The sequence below is a fragment of the Sturnira hondurensis genome, unplaced genomic scaffold (genome assembly GCF_014824575.4).
Source record: "Sturnira hondurensis isolate 20B ecotype Veracruz unplaced genomic scaffold, ASM1482457v3 Scaffold0022215, whole genome shotgun sequence".
Taxonomy (NCBI): domain Eukaryota; kingdom Metazoa; phylum Chordata; class Mammalia; order Chiroptera; family Phyllostomidae; genus Sturnira; species Sturnira hondurensis.
The window spans coordinates 3,291,542-3,309,004 of record NW_028094846.1 but is presented as its reverse complement, the minus strand read 5'-3'; the positions used below and the strand labels follow the sequence as shown (position 1 = coordinate 3,309,004).

Below are 17,463 nucleotides of genomic sequence, written 5' to 3'. Positions count from 1 at the left end.
CCCCTGACACGTGTAAAGGCTTTTAAGAGGCAGAGGACAGCGCTGCACATACAAGTGCGAGGGGGAGTGGAGCATCACTGGAGGAGTCCCAGTGAAGCTTCAGAAGACGGGGTTCTGGTCCCCTGCAGAGTGGTGCCCTCGTCACTGGGCGCTGAGTTGGAAAGCGCCTCGGCCACCTGTAGTCCTCCCTGCAGCAAGTGACATGGTCACGTGGTCTGTCCTTTGTTCTGTGAATGTGCTGCATGGCATTGGTTAACGATAAGTAACGGTGGTCATGGTGTGTGGCCCCTCCACTGTGCTGTTGCTTTCTGTTTGCCAGTGTTTTGTTAAGGACGCAGGAGACGTTGGTCTATAGGAGCCTTTTCCTGGGGTGTCTTTGTGCAGCGTTGGTGTCCGTAGCACTGACTTCGGAGACTGAGTCAGAAAGGGGTCCCCACTCCCACCCCCTTTATGTACTTACTTAGTATTTTTTTTGAGGATACTGAGAACGATGGGTATGAATTCTTCGAATAGCTGGTGGGATTCATCAGCGAAACCTCCCGGTCTTGGGCTTCCATGGGAGGGCTTTTCCTTCTTAGCAGACTATTTTTAGAGCAGTGTTGGGTTCACAGCAAAACCGAGCAGAGAGTGCAGAGTTCCCGTATTTCCCCGGCCCCGCCCCAACCTCCCCACCGCCAGCGTCCCTGACAAAGTGGCACCTTCGTCGCCACCCATGCACCTGCACTGGCACACCCCCGCCCAGTGTCCACGGCTTACGTCAGCGCTCGCCCCGGCGTCAGGGGGTGTTCAATTACTCATGTAACTGCTTTGGTTCTTATAGGTCTGTTCCTGTTTTCTGTTTCTTTTTGGGTCAGTCTTGGTAAATTTTGTATTTCTAGGAATTTGTCCATTTGATCCAGGTTATTTGTCAGTGCACGATTGTTCCTTTTTTGAAAAAAATCTGTGTGAGGTTGGTAATAATGTCCCCACTTTCGTTTCTGATTTTAGTTATTCATGTCTTCTTTCTTTCCTAGTCCATCTGGCTACAGGCTTGACAAGTTCATGAATCTTTTCCAAGAACCAACTTTTGGTTTCTTGATACTCTCTTGCTTTTTTATTCTCTATTTTTATTTCTGCCCTAACTTCAATTTCCTTCCTTGTGCTACCTTCTTTAATTAAGTTTGCCTTCTTTTTCTAGTTCCTTAATGTGTAAGCTCAGGTTGTAGATTTGAGCTTTTTTTATTCTGTTTAGCTAAGTGTTAACTTTATTGTTATTATTAGTGACGCTCAAATCAACCATCCCAGGAGTCTGCTGCCAGTTTGAGGTTATGAGGGTACAATTTATTTTTTTTATTGTGGTAAAATGTACATAAACGTATATAAAATTGACCATTTTAAAAAGTGCGACTCAGTGGCATTAAGCGCATTTACGCTGCCGGACGGCCCCCGCTGTTCTCCGTCTCCAGGACTCCTCGCCATCCCAACGGGCGCTCCGTGCCCGCCAGTCTTTAAAAGCTCCCCACTCTGCCTTCCCGTTGCCTGGCAGCCGCTGCTCTGCCTGTCTCTGGTTTGAATATTTCGGTGCCTCCCATAAGTGGAATCATATACCAGTTGCCCCTTTGTTCCTGATATATTTCATTTAGTGTAACATTTTAGAGATTCTTCTGTGCCCTAGCGTAGATCAGATTTTCATTGTTACAGCTGAGTATTCCATTTTATACACACACACATTTTTATGTACATATGCATGTGTGTATATAATATATACATATTTACATTTTGCCCAGCCACCCAGGGACCCCTGTATTACTCCCACCTGCTGGCTATTGGGAACGCTGCTGCTGTGAACACGGGCACACAAGTACCCGTTTGAGTCCTTGCGTCCAGCTGTTTGGGTACCTCCTGCATGTGGAATTGCTGGGTCTCAGGTAACTCTGTGAGCTTCTCTGAGGGACTGCCACGTGCCTCCCATAGTGGCCGCACCAGTTCACATTCCTCCCAGCAGGGCACAAGGGTTTCAGTGTTCTCACATCCTCGCCTTGTTATTTTGCTTTTTTGAAACAGTCATCCTAACAGGCATGAAGGGCTCAATTTGCATTTCCCTAATTATTAGGGATGTTGAGCATTGTGCTTATTGGCCATTAGTGTATCTTTTTAGGAGAAATGGCTATTCACATCCTTTGCCCCTTTTTGAGACTGGGTGGTTTTTGGTTGTTGAGTTGTAGTTCTTTTTTTATTCTGGACACCGGACCCTTATTAAATACGAGATTTGCAAATATTTTTGCCCATTCTGCGGCACCTTTTTATTCTGTTCACAGTGTCCTTTGATGTACAGAAGTTTTTCATTTTGATGAAGTTCAATTTATCTTTTTTGTTTGTTTTTGTTTGCTTCTGGACTTCACAACTAAGAAATCACTGCCAAATTCAATGTCATGAAGCTTTTCCTCTCTGGTTTATACTAAGTAAAACTAAAGGAGAGGCTGAAGAAGCAGATGTAAATAGTATAAGCTAGATGAAAACCTGAACTTTATTCTGGGTAAAAAAAGACAATGCTGAATAAAGAATATAGACAAATTTATTGCCACTCAAAATTATAAATATAATTCAGATGAATGAGACCAAAAACTATCAAATCTGTACTTTGACCAGATTTGTATCTTGAAGATTTCTCTGTTGGTATGCACTTCTGTAACTAAGTAGTATAATTTGGTACAAACATTTTATGGATAGTTTTAAAGGCCTATAAAAGAGTGTTTTGTGATTGTCCATCATGAATAATAGAAATTAATTGATAGATTGCACATTTGAGCTTGTGCAGTATTCTACCAAGATCCTACTTGCTCTACCATGGTCTATAAACACCCAACTGGACATTCTGGTTGCACTGGTCAGAGTGAGCTCAATTGTCAGGGTCTGTTGTCTACACACGTCGGGCTGTGCCACTCACACTGCTGGGTCCCTGCACCAGACTGACATGAGGACACGTTCAGAGGAGCACTTGTTCGTGTGGCTGTAAGGTCCTGGTAATTTCCCTAACACACAGCACTTATTTTCAAACCTTCACCTATAGTATTTCCTACGCCTCCTTTGTAGCCCCCCCAAAATCACCGAAAAGGAAAAGAACACTCTTCCCCCCGCAACATTCCCTGCCAATTACTACTTTAGAGTAAGGATCGGAAAACAGGGGAAAGCGAGACAGTACTTCGGGCTTCGCGGCCGTTCCACCTGCTCAGCTCCGCGGTGGCACTACAAAAGCCACGCAGACCGCAGTGAGCGGTGGGCACGGCTGAATGGGGCCCGGGGCTGTCCTGTGCCCATCCTTGTCTCAATGGCCAAAATTAAGTCTGCTCAAATAAACCACACAGCAAGATAAACCATACTTAGAGCCTCAGAGAAGGCATGTTGTTTCCCGTTGGATACATCCTTACATGTAGGGAAGCACCATGTGACGTCTGGGCAGCGGCCTGCCTTTGAGACACGGCTGCAGCTTCGTCCTTTCCCGACCCCAAGCCTGTCGTTAGGAAAGGGGTCGGGAGTGGAGCCCGCGGAACGTCTTTGAGGACCTGTGTCACTTCAGTAGAGCGAGCCCGTCGAGTGTGCAGGAGCCCCGCCCCCGAACGGTGGCCGCGGGCGCCGAGCGCCCCCTACAGGACGATGAGCTCTCCCTGGCAGCGGTTGCAGCAGTTGAAAGTGATATTTTCGTATCGGGTGTAGGGATGAAACCGCCCAATATTTTTCTTTGTGGTGAGTAAGGAGGTTGGAGAAGACTCAGGAAAAAAAGACTCATCAGGTGGGCTTTCTGTGCAGGCCGCTGGGTCCAAATTGTGTAGAACCTGAGGAAAGTAAGCGGTAGTGTCAGACGGGTCCAGTGTGGCCTGTGCACCCTGGTGTTGAGCTGTGACTGCCTGTAAAGTTCCATCTCACTGATGTATGACCACCGCCAACACCCCACGTGAATGATGGATCTGAGTGATGAGAGCTTCTCCCTTCTCTCAAAAAGCTCTGAACTTAACAGTGATGTGTAGTTATTACACTACCTAGTCTACTGTTTTTAAAAAATGAAGAAGTTACTGTTTTCCTATGGACGCTGAAGAACAAGCATGAAGACGCAGAAGGTGAGGCTGCATCAGTTCCACACGGAGTGATGTTCATTCTCACCCTGCACCAAAAAGTCCCCACTGTCCTCCTCCATCGGCCTTTCATTCCGCTGCATGGAATTGGGGTTCTACCTTGATTCTGGTATTGAAACCCTACTTCCAAGTTTTTGACCACTTATAAAGCCAGTGGAGTTTCCTTTCTCTCTTCCTAATTTTTGCTCAGCACTGTGCGCTAGCCGCTGTGCCGTGCCTGGGGTCTCGTGGACGCCCTGCTCCCTTCCCTGGTTCTCCCGCTCTCAACTGCTTGATTCTGCTGCCTTTGCTGAGCCCACGACAGGAGGAACTCTCGCAAAGACAGCATGGAAGTGCTGGCTCCTCGTTCCTGCTTCTCACATTCACGTTCTCCCACTGTCACCACGTGAGGGGACCGTTATGGCGCAGAGGAGGCAGGGGGTGCGATTGGGAAGGAATTGCGGAAAGCCCCGCCTCCGTAAGGCCAGGGTCGTGAGCGCTTCAAGAAAGGAGTGGTCAGTTCTGCCAAATGCCACCGTCGGTGACACAGCTTCCCAGAGGGAATGGAGGAGGAGGACAGAAAGGACAAACAGTGATTTAGTTTTTAGGTGCTGATCCATTGACTAAACAGCCGAGCACCTACTATGTGTAAAGGATTATACGAGATCTTAAGGACAGGTAAGACACAGCCCCGTCCTTAAAAGACCTTATAGCTTGGGTGATGGAGAATCAAACAGTTGCAACTGTCCATGTTAAGGAGCTATGATAAATATGTGTAAAGCGTGACCGAAGCCTTGAAGAAGGCACACCGAGGCGTGCCAGTGCGATTCTTGGGCGTGGTGAGGGCTGGTTCTCCGAGGCAGAGAGGTGCTGCAAGGGCAGCGGAGGCCGCAGTAGCAGGCACAGGCATGCGAGATGCAGGCCCAGTGGAGTAGAAAGTGGTTACCTGCTGGGATGTGAGTTGGGGGGGAGGGCGGGGAGGTGCACCTGGGGAGTGATCACTGAGAAGGGAAGGTGCAGTGAAGATTATGGCAATCCTTTTATACGATATAAAGAATTCAAACTCGGTAAGGGAGCCCGGGAGCTGTTTCAAGAGGCGCACCAAGCTGAATGCACGGCCACTTGGGGCAGCGTGTGGGAAGCCTCTCCGGCAGGTAGAAAGCACGGCAGCGAGCCGTGGGTGAGGCGGCCTCTGCCGTGGTCCAGGCTGAAGGCCGGCACTTGGAGTTGGGAGAGAGGAGAAGAAACTGACAGGATCTGTAAAACCAGCAGGACTTGGGGGGTGAAGGGAACACTAAAAATGATAGCTGTCACTGACGGAGAATCACACTAGATTGGAATCTGCTGCGGGCTTTCTGTGCATTATTTTGTGGAATCCTCAAAACATCCCTATACAGCATGCGCAGTCCCTGAGACAGGGAGTAGTGGAGCAGAAGCAGGCTGTTTTTATTCTGTTTGTTTTTTCTGAGTGGGAAAAATACAAATGCTAAAGCAAGGAGAAAAGAGGTGGTTCTACTTCTAGCTGTCTGTGGGACAGATACATGGAGACACGCTATGGAAATGTATGGGAGGCTGGCTGCCAGAGAGACAGGTGTCTGGCTGTCGAGTGGGCCCTGAGGGAGCCTTGTGCCCCTGCCTTTTCTCTTCTGTACGTAAGGAGCAAGACGCCTGCTGATGAGTGGGATGGGCGTAGGAACAGAGAGGACAAACAGCTGGACAGACGCGGGCCTGCAGACAAGGGAAGAGAGGAAGGCACTTCAGAGTGGAGTCCAGGCAAGCCGAGGCTGGGAGGGAGCTAGGAGAGCGGCTGAGGAGAAGAATAATGCAGGGGTCGAGGGATAAAAATGATGACATGACCCAGGAAAAAGGGGAATCAGGACGAAGGAGTCGGGGCTCGGAAGAGACACGGGACCACAGCTGTCTGCAGAGGTGCCAGGCGGAGACTGAACAAGCGGAGCCGTTCTAGTTGAGGACAGCCTCCGACGGGAACCTACGGGTGGGGCACTGACGTGGGATGGGAGGGAACCTGGTCTGTGGGCAGAACTGAGACCACGGCGTTTGGCAACTCATCAGCATGACCTTGGCTTCGCCCAGGACTGTGTGTACCGGTCTGCCCTCTATGATTCTGCGGCACTTGGCACTTTCACATCTGTGTGTGGGAATCAACAATTTCTAAGATCAGAAATAATCTATTATCTATTCTTGATTATTAAGTTAGAAATTCTACACAGTTTTCCTATCAAAATGAACTCAAAAAAGCCTAAAAATAGGCCCTTTTCTAGACAATTACACTTTTCTCCTTAAGAGCAGAATGATCACATCTGAGAAAATTAAGGCTCAGAGGGAGAAACCGCTTTCTCCGAGACGACAAGCTCATCTGCGTGAGAATCATGGTTCGAGCGCACACCTTGCGCTTTCCCTCGGGACATGCCGCCCTAGGGTAAGAGGCCGGTACTAGGAGTCCGCAGACCGTGCAAGGAAGAGCTCACCTTTTCTGCCATTTTCTCTGCCGGGCTGCTGCAGAATTCAGCCGTCGATGGCCTCTGTTTCTGAGTGTGCGCGCCGACGTTTCCCAGAAGGTGCGAATGCACTGCTCTGGCCAGCGTGTGGTTCTCGAGGGCTAGTTCCGCCGTGCTGCGGGGCCGCGCCCTGGGGCAGTGGGTCTGCTCTCTTCCCCACTGCAGGGAGACCAAGAGCTCCTCCAGCAGCCTGCGGAGAGCACACGGACCCGGGTCACTAACAAGGGGGCGGAATGGGACGGGCGGGGACGCTCCGTGGACGAGAAACACTTCTGAAATCGCGTGACATCTTTCTCCACATCTCTCCTTCCGAGTTCAGTCAATCAGCAAGTCTGGCAAAGTTAGATAACAGAAAGAAAGCACCTACCAGTTCATTAGGTGGTCACCAGGAAATCCCTTAACCAGCTACTTCTTTGTTCTCATGTTTTTAGGTGGGGGAGATATGCTCGTATACTCATTCAGTTGTGTACCTGTCAGCATATTTGTATGTACTTCTTTTCTGGGGGTTCTTTAGCCAACCTACAGTTCCCAGGCTACAGTTTACTTGGACGTGGCGTGTAAATAGCCTTTTTAGACTGTCACGCTCCACCTAATGACGGGCTATCTTCTGAGCGCTGAGTCGTTCGACAGCGGCGTCACGGTGTGACTGTCACGGAGTGCCCTCATGTACACCTACACGATGGGTCTCCACCACACCTGCGCTGCACAGCACAGCTGACTGCTCTCGGCGCCCAACTGGTACAGCAGGTCAGTGTACAACATGAGATCACAGCGAACGTCGAGAAAATGACACAGTCCGGAGACAGTCGCCGGGTGAGGCTGCTGCCGGCAGAACACGGCACACTGTCGGACGGCACGCGGCTTCTCCAGAAGTGGAAAGAGCGCACTCTAGAATGACGGTAAAAAGTATAGCACAGGACACACATAAAGCACCACGTAGTCACGTGTGATCACTGTCAAGTACATGGACTGGATGTGTTGCACGCGCTCCACTTTTACACGACCGGCAGTGCGTTAGTTTGTTCTCACCAGCAGCACCACAGACGCGCCAGCCCACCTCGTGCTGGTGTGGCCATGTCACTGGGGATGGGAATCTTCCAGCTCCTTCGGAACCCGTGGGACCACTGTGCGTCCACCATTGGTCAAAACAGCCTCATGTAGCGCATGACTGTACGGGGTGGATTTGAGTCACTGACACTCTGTTAAGCATTTTTGCATCTGTGTTCATGAGAGAGACGGGTCCATAGTTTTCTTGCAATCTCTGTCTGGTTTGGGCATCGAGACAATGCTGGCCTCACACAACAAGTGGAAATTGTTCCCTTACTTCTCTACTTCCTAGAAGAGTTGGTGTAAACTTGGCTTTATTTCTTCCGTAGATGTTTGCTAGTGTTCACTGGTGAATAAGTGTAGGCCCAGAGTTTCATTTCCTAGAAGGTTTTTAACTACAAACACACTTGTTTTAATAGGTTACGCTATTCAGGTTTTCTGTTCTCGAGTACCTGTGAGTGGTGGTTTGCGTCTTTCAGGGGGGCTGTCCGTGTGTTGGCAGAGAGCTGTTCCTGACACCCCCCGCCCCCGCCACGGTTGCCTTTGTGTGTCAGTAGCCCCTCCTCAGTCCTGATACTGTCGTGCGCATCTTTTTTCCTCCTGATATACTGGGGTTTCCTAATTTTACCTTTTCTTTTTTTTATTTTTTATTTTATTTTTTTAAAAGATTATTTATTTATTTACTTATTTATCTTTAGAGGAGAGAGGGAGAGAAACATCAATGTATGGTTGCCTTTTGTGCATCCCCTGCTGGTAGTTAGCCTGCAAGGAACCGGCCTGCAACCCAGGCATGTGCCCTGACTGGGAATCGAACCTCAATCGTCTGGTTCGCAGGCCCGCGCTCAATCCACTGAGCTACGCCAGCCAGGGCTTAATTTTACCTTTTCAAAGCAACAGCATTGGGCCTATTTCATTTATTTCTGCTCTCATCCCTATTGTTTTCTTCTTTTTGCTTAATTTGCTCCTTGTATTTCTTAAGGGGGAAGCTTACATTACTGAGGAGACCTTTTATCTTTTCTAAACAAAGCATTTAGTTATAAATTTCCCTCCTAACACTGCTTTAGTTGTCTCCCACAAAACGTGTTTTGATGCGTCCGGTTTTCATTCTTCCAGTTTGCCCCGAGGTCGCCTCTTTGACCTGCACTGATCTGAGCTGCACTAAGTCAGCTGTGTAGGAGTACGTGCACCTCTAAGGAAGGCCACCCGTTCTGATGGCTGTGGTGCCCACGGACACGGAGGGGAACTGTCACACTGCCGAACGGTCCCCACGAGGGTGCCCTTCCATAGGAAGGATGGGCGCCCTCCTCGGCTTCGACCGAAAGGTTTGCAGAAGTGCTACCAGCGTGCTCCAAACCGACTTTTGAGCCCGGAGATTCTTTCTATTATGTGCGCACCAAGAGGCGTGTCCTCTGTCTTTCAGTCTCCCTCCCTCTCCTGGGCATCTGTTTGGAATGGCTACTCAAAGTGCATGATCAGTAAGCCACTTAGGGCAGCAACGCTACCGAACTGTCACCGCGACAGAAACTGCGGGGGGCAGTGGAGATGTTCCCAACGCTGAGCAAGGGCCGTACCTCTGGGTGGCTCCCATTTCCTGGCGAAACTGCTCCCGCTCGCTCAGGAGATCCCGTACGGCGCCCTGTGCCTCGCGGTGCCGGCGCTGTAAGGCAGCTCGGGAGTCAGTCAGCTCGTCTGCCATGACCCTGGGGGAGGTTAAAGAGGTCCCTGTAAATTCTCTGACGCCAACACGGGGCAGAGAAGTTCACGTATGATGCTGGTGATCGTCATTTTCAAAAGCCTAACCAAGAAGAGTTAACATCGTCAAACTAATTCTCAGTTTTTAAATCTTCACTAAAAAGTATTTAAAATGTCTACAAGCTGAGAACTCACTGAAGGGATTCAATTACAACATTTACAAAATGACAAAGGAAAGGGACTTTTCTTATTATAGTGACTTTCAGGATGTACCTCAATAGCACTCCAGATTGACCACATTTTGAAATAATACTACAATAACCAAATATTTTAAATAAAGAACATTTTAAAGGAAAACAAAAATGCATTATTTTCCTACCATACTACTTACCTCTTTGCCTTTGGAAAACATTAAAATAAGGCAGAAAGTCTTCTCTACAAGGAAAACCAGGCCTTCCCTCCGGCCCACACCCCATCCTTCTTGTATATGTAACCAGTAAAGTTTCTTATACATTTTTCCAGCAAAAATTATGTATATTCAACATAAAAAGTATGTTAGAAATAAATATGTTCTTTCTATTTACAGAAAAAGGATTATTTCGTACAAACTTTTCTGTACTTTGCTTTTTTCACTTACTAGCTTTCTTGGTGAGTTTCTCATATTAGCACATAGTGGGATTCTTACTGGCCTTACCGCGCTACTGTCAGATTTGATCAGGATGTTAAAAAAGGTTACGAATTACAAGATGCCTCTTAAAGTGTTCAAAGAGAACTAATTAACTTTCACTCAAAGACAAAAGTTCATTTCTCCAAACAGCATCCCATACTAGCATAGTTAGGAATCAAATGAAGGACTTTGGGAGAACAATTACTAAAAACCATCACAGACATTAAGACATGCAGAAACACTTCCCCAGCGTTTACTCCCGACAACCAGTGGTTCTTACAGCACAGGCTGCGAACCTCTGGGGTTGGGTGAGAGACCACCAGTCAGTGGTGCTGCGGCGTACTCTGTGGGGAGCTCGGGGTGAAGCTCGGGGAGCACAGCAGGGTGACGCCCAGAGCCCGTTCTCCAGCAGCGGGGCATCAGAGGGGGCGGGCACGCACGCAAAGACCCGCAACTTCCAGGCGAGGGTCCCGGGTGTGCAGGGTCCCAGGGGAGCAGCCCCACCCCGTGCGCCGCACAGATGTCACCCTCTCCCTCTGGGCGTGGAGAGGAAGGTTGGGAGGTTCTGTTACGTGGGTAAGTCTGACGAGAACAGGGCGTGGAGTGTCCTGGCAATGACAGAGTGGCGATGACAGAGTGGTGATGACACTGAGTCCTCCAGGAAAATAATGTAGTCTGCTGTTTGTGATTTTAATATTTACTAGACATCTGAGTTGACCGTTTTGTTTGTCATTAAACACTGCAGTGGGGTGATTTCGCCTATAGAGCAGTGACCTAGAATCCTGGGATGGGGGGGGTCCGCGTGACGTCCCTCCCCACTTAGGGAGGCCGCGTTCCCATCCACAGGAGCGAGGGCCCACATCTTAAATAACACACAAAGCACTTCAACCACCAACTCAAAAACTTCCACACTATAGTCGCCTTCTTGCGTTATGGGTCAAAAGTCAGTAGACCAAACACTAGCAAAGGAAATACTGTTTAAAACAGGAAATACCTGCTCGCGAGGAATTTGCTCCGCCACACGTCGCACTGTATCGACATGCGCTCCAACTGTTCGGCCAGCTGAGCCGCGTTCTGACCCAGGGCTTCATTCTCTAAAATGAGCTGATTTTTCTCACGGGCTAGACGTTCAAAGTGATACTGAAGGTCGTCCCCAACAGAGGCCACCAGCAGCTTTTTTAGCTCACGATTGACCTGGAAGAGCGCACCACCAATGTAACAAGCAAGGTAACGTCAGTGACTATAATGTCGCAGAGTGGACAAAAGAGAAACTGTTTTAATTTGGACCTCTATTACTAAAAATATTGATCGAATGGTGATATTAAATATTTAAGTTTTGTAGTACACATATATTAACCATATCTTCCTCTACCTTTTTGTATCTATACTTAATAGTCCACGTGGCTGTAAACTGAGCCTCTTATAATAAGAGCACAAATCATTATCATAAAAATAAACTGCTTCGGTCAGCACTTAAAGAAGAAAAATTAGAAAACTAAACAAGTTTTGCTAAAAATATGACAGAATGGTTTAGGTGGTTTTTGAGCCTTATTCAACATTTAAAAAATAATTTCTTCGTGCCCTGGGATCTTTCCTTTTAAGAATGTAAGCAGAGGACACAGTTCAGGATTCTCCACAAGTGCACCCTTCATGTCCTTGTTGAAGTGCAAACATTACAACACAAATGCCCAACAGCAGGCACTGGTCTGCGGCGCGGCCACCGCCCAACGCTGCTGCCGTGGGCAACAGACTGAGCCGCGATGTAAGAACACACCGACGACAGACTGTGCCAGGCCAGGAAGTTTCGAGTCGGAACCCGCTTCACAGCTTACAGGCCTCTGGCCCGAAGTACCCACCCCCGTCTTCAGCATGGTTCATAGTGTGTAAGTTCCCGACACGCACTAGCTCTACTGGTGGCCTGGAGTGAGAACGTGGCATTTGGGAGGAAGCCACCACGAGAGGTGACAAGCCACAGCAAGCGATGCCTACTCTCCGGGAGGAAGAGGCTGCAGGCTGGCAGGGGCGCGTCGGGGCACTCACTGAGGCTGGCCTTACCTCCGTCTGCACCCGCAGCTGGTTGGAAAGGCCTTCCTTGTCCTGGAGCAGCCTCCGCTCCGAGTTCTTGAGCTTCTTCAGCTCCGCGAGCCCCTCGCCGCTGGGCTCTGCACCCCGCTCAGACCGGCCCAGGCGCTCCCCCTTCTGACGCCCCAGGGACTGGGCCTTGGCGCTGCTGCAGGGCACGGCGTGGGTGATGGCGGCCCTGGGGACCACTATTCTCACGGCCTCCACTTCCACCGCCTTGTCGCTGCGCACCTGGCCCAGCTGAAGGACTCCTGGGCTTTGGGCCGCCTTCTTTCGTAGACTCCGGAGGGCGGGAGGTTGCGCCGGTGGGGCTCCTGTGGGGACCTCCACAGAGTGAGGGGGCTCCTCGGTTTCCATTCCATCTCCTGCTCCTCGGACTGGGGCAGAAGCCAGGGCGACTGAAAACGGGAAACCAATACGGAGACAACTTACCGAAAGGCAGTATCAGGAAAAGGCTATGACATACCTCACCCTACATTCAGAATTACTGGCATTCAGGAGAATGAAAAACTTCAGAGTAAAAAGTAACTGTCAAAACAACCCTGTGCCCAGAAAAGACGAACAGTGGCCTGCAGGCTCAGGCTTCCCATATGCAAGTGGTTTCTCTCTGGGTGAAAATGCAGGGGATTTGGAATCAGGGCACTCGGTTCCGACTTCCACAACCTGGTGTGACGCGAGGTAAGTAATTTAACCACCCACAAATCTCAGTTTCCTCACCTGCAAAATGGACACACTAGTAACCAGAGGGTGGTGGCAGGAGAGAACACAGGGAGGCCAAGAGCCTGGCTCTCCAAGGACACACAATGCTCGAGAGCCGTAAAAAACAAATGTTCGCTGCATACATGCACATCTGAAACTGTCTAGTTCAAGACCAATTTAGCTGTTTTTCTGAACTCTTGGCAAAGAATGCTTTGCATAGACCTCCCAGCTGGATTATTCAGTACTCTGTCTCCCAGGCCCCAAATTAGGCCTTCGTTCCTGCTATGGCTTCTCTTCAACAGCGTCTTTCACCACTGGCTGTGGTCCTCGGTCATCCCTACAATCAGCTTCCAGTCCACTCTCTGCATTAAGTCCTCCATTTGCTCCGGCCCACTCTCTGAAGAGGCCCACGGCACTTACTGTCTCCGACATTCAGCTCGAAACTTAATCATGAAGCACAGTGGTCACCGTAAGGGTTTCGTGCACGCTGACCTCACTGTGCCACTAAGTCTGCTGAGAACATTCAGAGTGGGCATGATGTGCTTGGGGTACCCGTGGGAGGAACATGGCGTTAGAGAACGGTCAGTATTTAAATGCCTCAGACTTTCCTATTTGGGTTTACTGTCACCAAACTGTCTGACTTCAGTGCCTTTAGTTTAAATTTTAATGTTGTTCCCTCAAAAAAGTTTAGGATTCAGATTCCAGTCTTCAGATTGCTCCTATTTATCGCATGTTCCCCTTTCAGAAACAGCCCTGGCCCAAGGACACGTCCTTCTCGCGACGGTGTTGCTCCAACTTCCGCGGGGACGTCTGGCACCAATCACCGAACCTGCTGCTCTTCTGAGGCGTTAGAAGACGTGCAGACAGCTGACAGACTTGTCACAACAAAAAGTGACAAGTGCATTTTTTCTCAGGCTCTGCGATTACAGTACCCTTTGTTCACTAACACCAGTTAACGTAAAGCCAGTAGGAACAGGACAGACACTGAATTACCTAGCGTACTGTAAAATGAAAATCAAATGAGACGATGTATGTGAAAGTGCTGTAAAACTCTAATCCTTATTGCAAACAAGCAATAATGAAAATAATTTAGTTTCACAAGGCCTTGCGTACGATAACACTGTATTTATAATTTGTTTTTTACAAGCTCCATGCCAGTTGCTCTCACATTAGTTACCAATTAATTGATCTTATTTCCCATTAACCCCCAGTATTACCTTCACTGTAGTCTCTGATTTGCTTATCCCAATAACATAAAAGGTGGCTCTGAAACACTGTTGCATACAACTGAACTAGATTCATTCGATATTCACTGGCATAATTTTCTCTCCCTTGCTTCCTAAACATATAATCCCCCTTTAAAGAGTTTGCTATCAAGGCCAGTTTGCTATGAACTTGGTGTCCAGAAAACGGTTTCCCATCTCACACTGAAAGCCCCTCCCTCCAGAACTCACTCCACCCAAGAACAACCTGCATCTGGAGCAGATCACCTCGGACATGCTAAGACTGTTACCGATATTTAAGTGAAGATGGGCGGTAGGCAATGTGCTATAAGGGTCTGAATCACAATGGAAGAGATCGGAGCTAAAGATAGATTTGGAAGTCATTCTTATGGATAATTACGGAAGCCTTGAGAGTAGAAGAGAAAGCCCCCAAGAAAGCAACATTTAAAAGATAAACCAGAAAAAGAGGGTAAGACAGAAACAGAGAAAACGGCTAGAGCCTCGATGTCCCACAGAACTTCCTGCACTGATGGAAATAGCCTAAACCTGCACTTTGACACAACAACCACAAGCCACATATGGCTCCTGAGAACCTGTCATGTGGCTAGTGTGACTGAGAAACTAAATTTTTAACTTTTAAAAATATTAACTTAAACTCGAATAGCCACAGTTGTTAGTGCATTGGACAGTGAAGGGCTACAGAGAAGGTGGAAACTAAGAGAGATGTCGTGCAAGGCAAGGACAGAAAGTATTTCAAAATGTAGGAATGACAAATGGTAGGCAGAGTTGCAGAGAGAACAAGCGGGGCAGAGTGAGGGGGCTCACTGACATGTAAACACTGCAGTACCAAACAAACATGAGGTCTGAAGCCCAGGTGATTCCCAAGGGCTCCGTGAGACTTACTGAAACCTAAGTGAGGCGGGACTGAAAGGTCACTCCTGCAGCTGGAAAGCGCTATGACTTGAATCCTGTCATGCCAAATATTCACGTGTGGGAGTCTGACTCTCTGTACCTCGGAATGCGACCTTATTTGCTAACCGGGTCATTGCAGATGTAATTAGTTGAGATCATATTGATATGACTGATGTCCTTATAAAAAGGAAGCATTTGGGCACAGAAACACATGCAGGGAGAATGCCATGGGAATGTAAAGTAGGGTATCAGGGTGATCAGGCCAAGGAATACCAAAAATGGCCAGCAAACCACCAGCAGCTAGGAGAGAAGCTTGGAACACATCCTTCCCCGGTGCCCTTAAAGGGAGCAAGGCCCTGCCAACATGGACAAGGAGCCCGTCTGGGACTCCTAGCCTCAGAACTGCGAGACAATAAATTTCTATAGTTTATGCCACCAGCTTGTGGTACTTTCTTACAGCAGCCCTAGCAAACCAGTGCAACAAGAGGGAGATCTTGTACACCTGCTCCGTTTGCCCCTAATCTTGCAGTGGAGAGAAGACACGGCTGTAGCACTCTGCTTTTACACTGTTTAACAGTAGTTGTCTTCTAATAAATACTACAGAAGGCTGTTCACATTCAACTGTACACCTGAAGTACTGACTCGTAAAGACTGCAGTACAAAACAAACAGGAGGAGGAGGTCTGAAACCCAGGTGATTCCCGAGGGCTCCATGAGGCTTACTCACCCAGCTCAACATTCCTCCGTTCTATCATCATAAAAGTCATGTTCTAAAAACAGTGATCACTAAAATAAAAAGACTTACCTTTAGTTTCTAAACTCTCAAGAGTAGTCATTTTTTTAACTAACGAAAATGCACCCCAAGACTTCTACCGCAAGACCTAAAAAAAGTATAAAATGAAAGAATTAAAACAATACTGTATAAACACATTCAGTAAGTCCCTCTAATTTAAACATGAAATTCTACTTGCTTCTGAATTTAGTAACATGAATTTAGAAAGACAGTGTTCCACATCCTTTGACAGGTGATATTGTTACACCTACCCAATGTCCCCCCCAAAAAAATCAGGGGTGGTATTTCTGCTTCCCTGCCCTCAGCTGTAACTGTAAATCATGGGAGGTGTGTCTGGAATTTTGGTTCAGAAATACCACTTAAGCTACCATGGTGACTTCTGCATTACTAATATGACAACAGGAACTTTAAAGGAATTAGGGTAATTACTTTCTCGGGAGACATCACTGACACTAATGTATCCACTGTGTAACCAGAGAGGAGCTTGCTTCTGCTCAGACATCTAACAAATAATAACAACATTCATGATGACTCAGCTTGCATTTTCTTGACAATAAGATTGCAATTTCGGCAAAGCATATGCTCTCAAAAATGTAGGCACGGCCTTACAGGACAAGGATTCCTGGGACAACACGGGAAGAAAGGTGATGCTAATGCCATGTTAATAAATGATGAACTGTACACTAGATGACAACCGGGTTCTCCACAGAAATGATCGCTCTGAGTACTCGCCATAGCCTGGCCCCGGGTCTTCCAGGACGACCGTCCTCAACAGTCACAAATCCTCCTTTTAAAAATTTAAAAAGATTTTAAAATTTGTTGTTGTTGTTCTGTTACAGGTGTCTGGATTCTCCCCCTGTTGCTCTCCCCTGCCCCGCCCCCCGTTCCCACGGTCAATCCCAACCCTGTTGTCCATCTCCATAGGTCATTTACATGGCCCTTAAAGCGGGTCTCCAAAGTCCCTTCGATCAAGCAGTGAGCCCTGAAACCGCGCTGGGGAGATGCGGGCGAAATGGACAAACATCGCGGGGGTCTGCCAGCAAATACGGGGTGAAAGGGACGGAAGTGGGTGTGAAGTGAGTGGGTAACAGGAGGCAGGTGAGGAAGCGACACGCCGGTCAACTTCTGCCGTCCGGGGCGAAGTTCTCACCCTGTCTGAACAAGCCCTGGATCCAAAGGCGTGGACACCGAACTCCCACCTCCGCCGCTGTCGGTATCCCCCGGTTCCACCAGCCGGTTCTTGGACTTACCTCTAAGATCCTCACTCTTCCTAGTCCAGGGGGCTGCCCCGTCCCGGTTCTCCGGCTCAAAATCACCGGGCTGACTTCTCCGAACAGTCCCTTTCCATCCCGAGGCACCCCGCCCCGCCCAGGTCGCCCTGACATCAACTTCTGGCTCTTCACTAGTCACTTCCGATTAATCAGTCAGGGTTTCGTTTCCGGAACACATTTCCAAAAGAAACAGGTATATGCATTCTTAGTGCGTTTAAATTCAAGTAACACAGGCTATACGGTGTAAGCCTTCAGTGACTGAAAACTGGACAGATGACTACTTAAAAATAAATTATAGAATATTCGGACTCTAATAACCGGACGGTGGCTTGAACTTCCGGGTCACCTGTCAACCAAACGGAAGTGATGACGCTAGAAAGAGATAGGCAGTGTTCCGTTCCACCGGCCACGGCGTCAAGGGGTGTGTCTATCAACGTGATGGGCGGAGCTTTAATTACTTCCAGCCAATAG

At 48.4% G+C, this 17,463-nt stretch overlaps 2 protein-coding genes across 2 annotated transcripts in view; one reads left to right on the top strand and one right to left on the bottom strand.

The window, feature by feature from the left end:
- CCDC181 (coiled-coil domain containing 181) overlaps positions 1-13,602 on the top strand; it is a 32,588-nt gene extending 18,986 nt beyond the window's left edge. Inside the window, exon 7 of the mRNA XM_037034940.1 lies at positions 13,540-13,602. The gene's annotated coding sequence lies outside the window, so the exon portion shown is untranslated. The remainder of the gene's footprint in view (positions 1-13,539) is intronic.
- BLZF1 (basic leucine zipper nuclear factor 1) lies at positions 2,537-17,335 on the bottom strand. Its single transcript, XM_037034944.1, has 7 exons — positions 16,972-17,335; positions 15,734-15,809; positions 12,069-12,493; positions 11,008-11,207; positions 9,226-9,354; positions 6,578-6,797; positions 2,537-3,812 (listed from the first exon to the last, which is right to left on the bottom strand). The coding sequence occupies exons 2-7, from the start codon at positions 15,762-15,764 to the stop codon at positions 3,624-3,626; spliced, it is 1,194 nt and encodes a 397-aa protein (XP_036890839.1). The 5' UTR covers positions 15,765-15,809; positions 16,972-17,335; the 3' UTR covers positions 2,537-3,623.
- Between the last annotated feature and the right edge of the window lie 128 nt (positions 17,336-17,463).

Bases quoted from the DNA above. Each gene is read 5' to 3' on its own strand.
- BLZF1 (XM_037034944.1), bottom strand. From the start codon at position 15,764: ATGACTACTCTTGAGAGTTTAGAAACTAAAG. The intron at 11,208-12,068 runs GTAAGGCCAGCC...GCGCTCTTCCAG, and splicing joins AGCTGCGGGTGCAGACGGAG to GTCAATCGTGAGCTAAAAAA. The intron at 6,798-9,225 runs GTACGGCCCTTG...TGCTCTCCGCAG, and splicing joins GAAATGGGAGCCACCCAGAG to GCTGCTGGAGGAGCTCTTGG.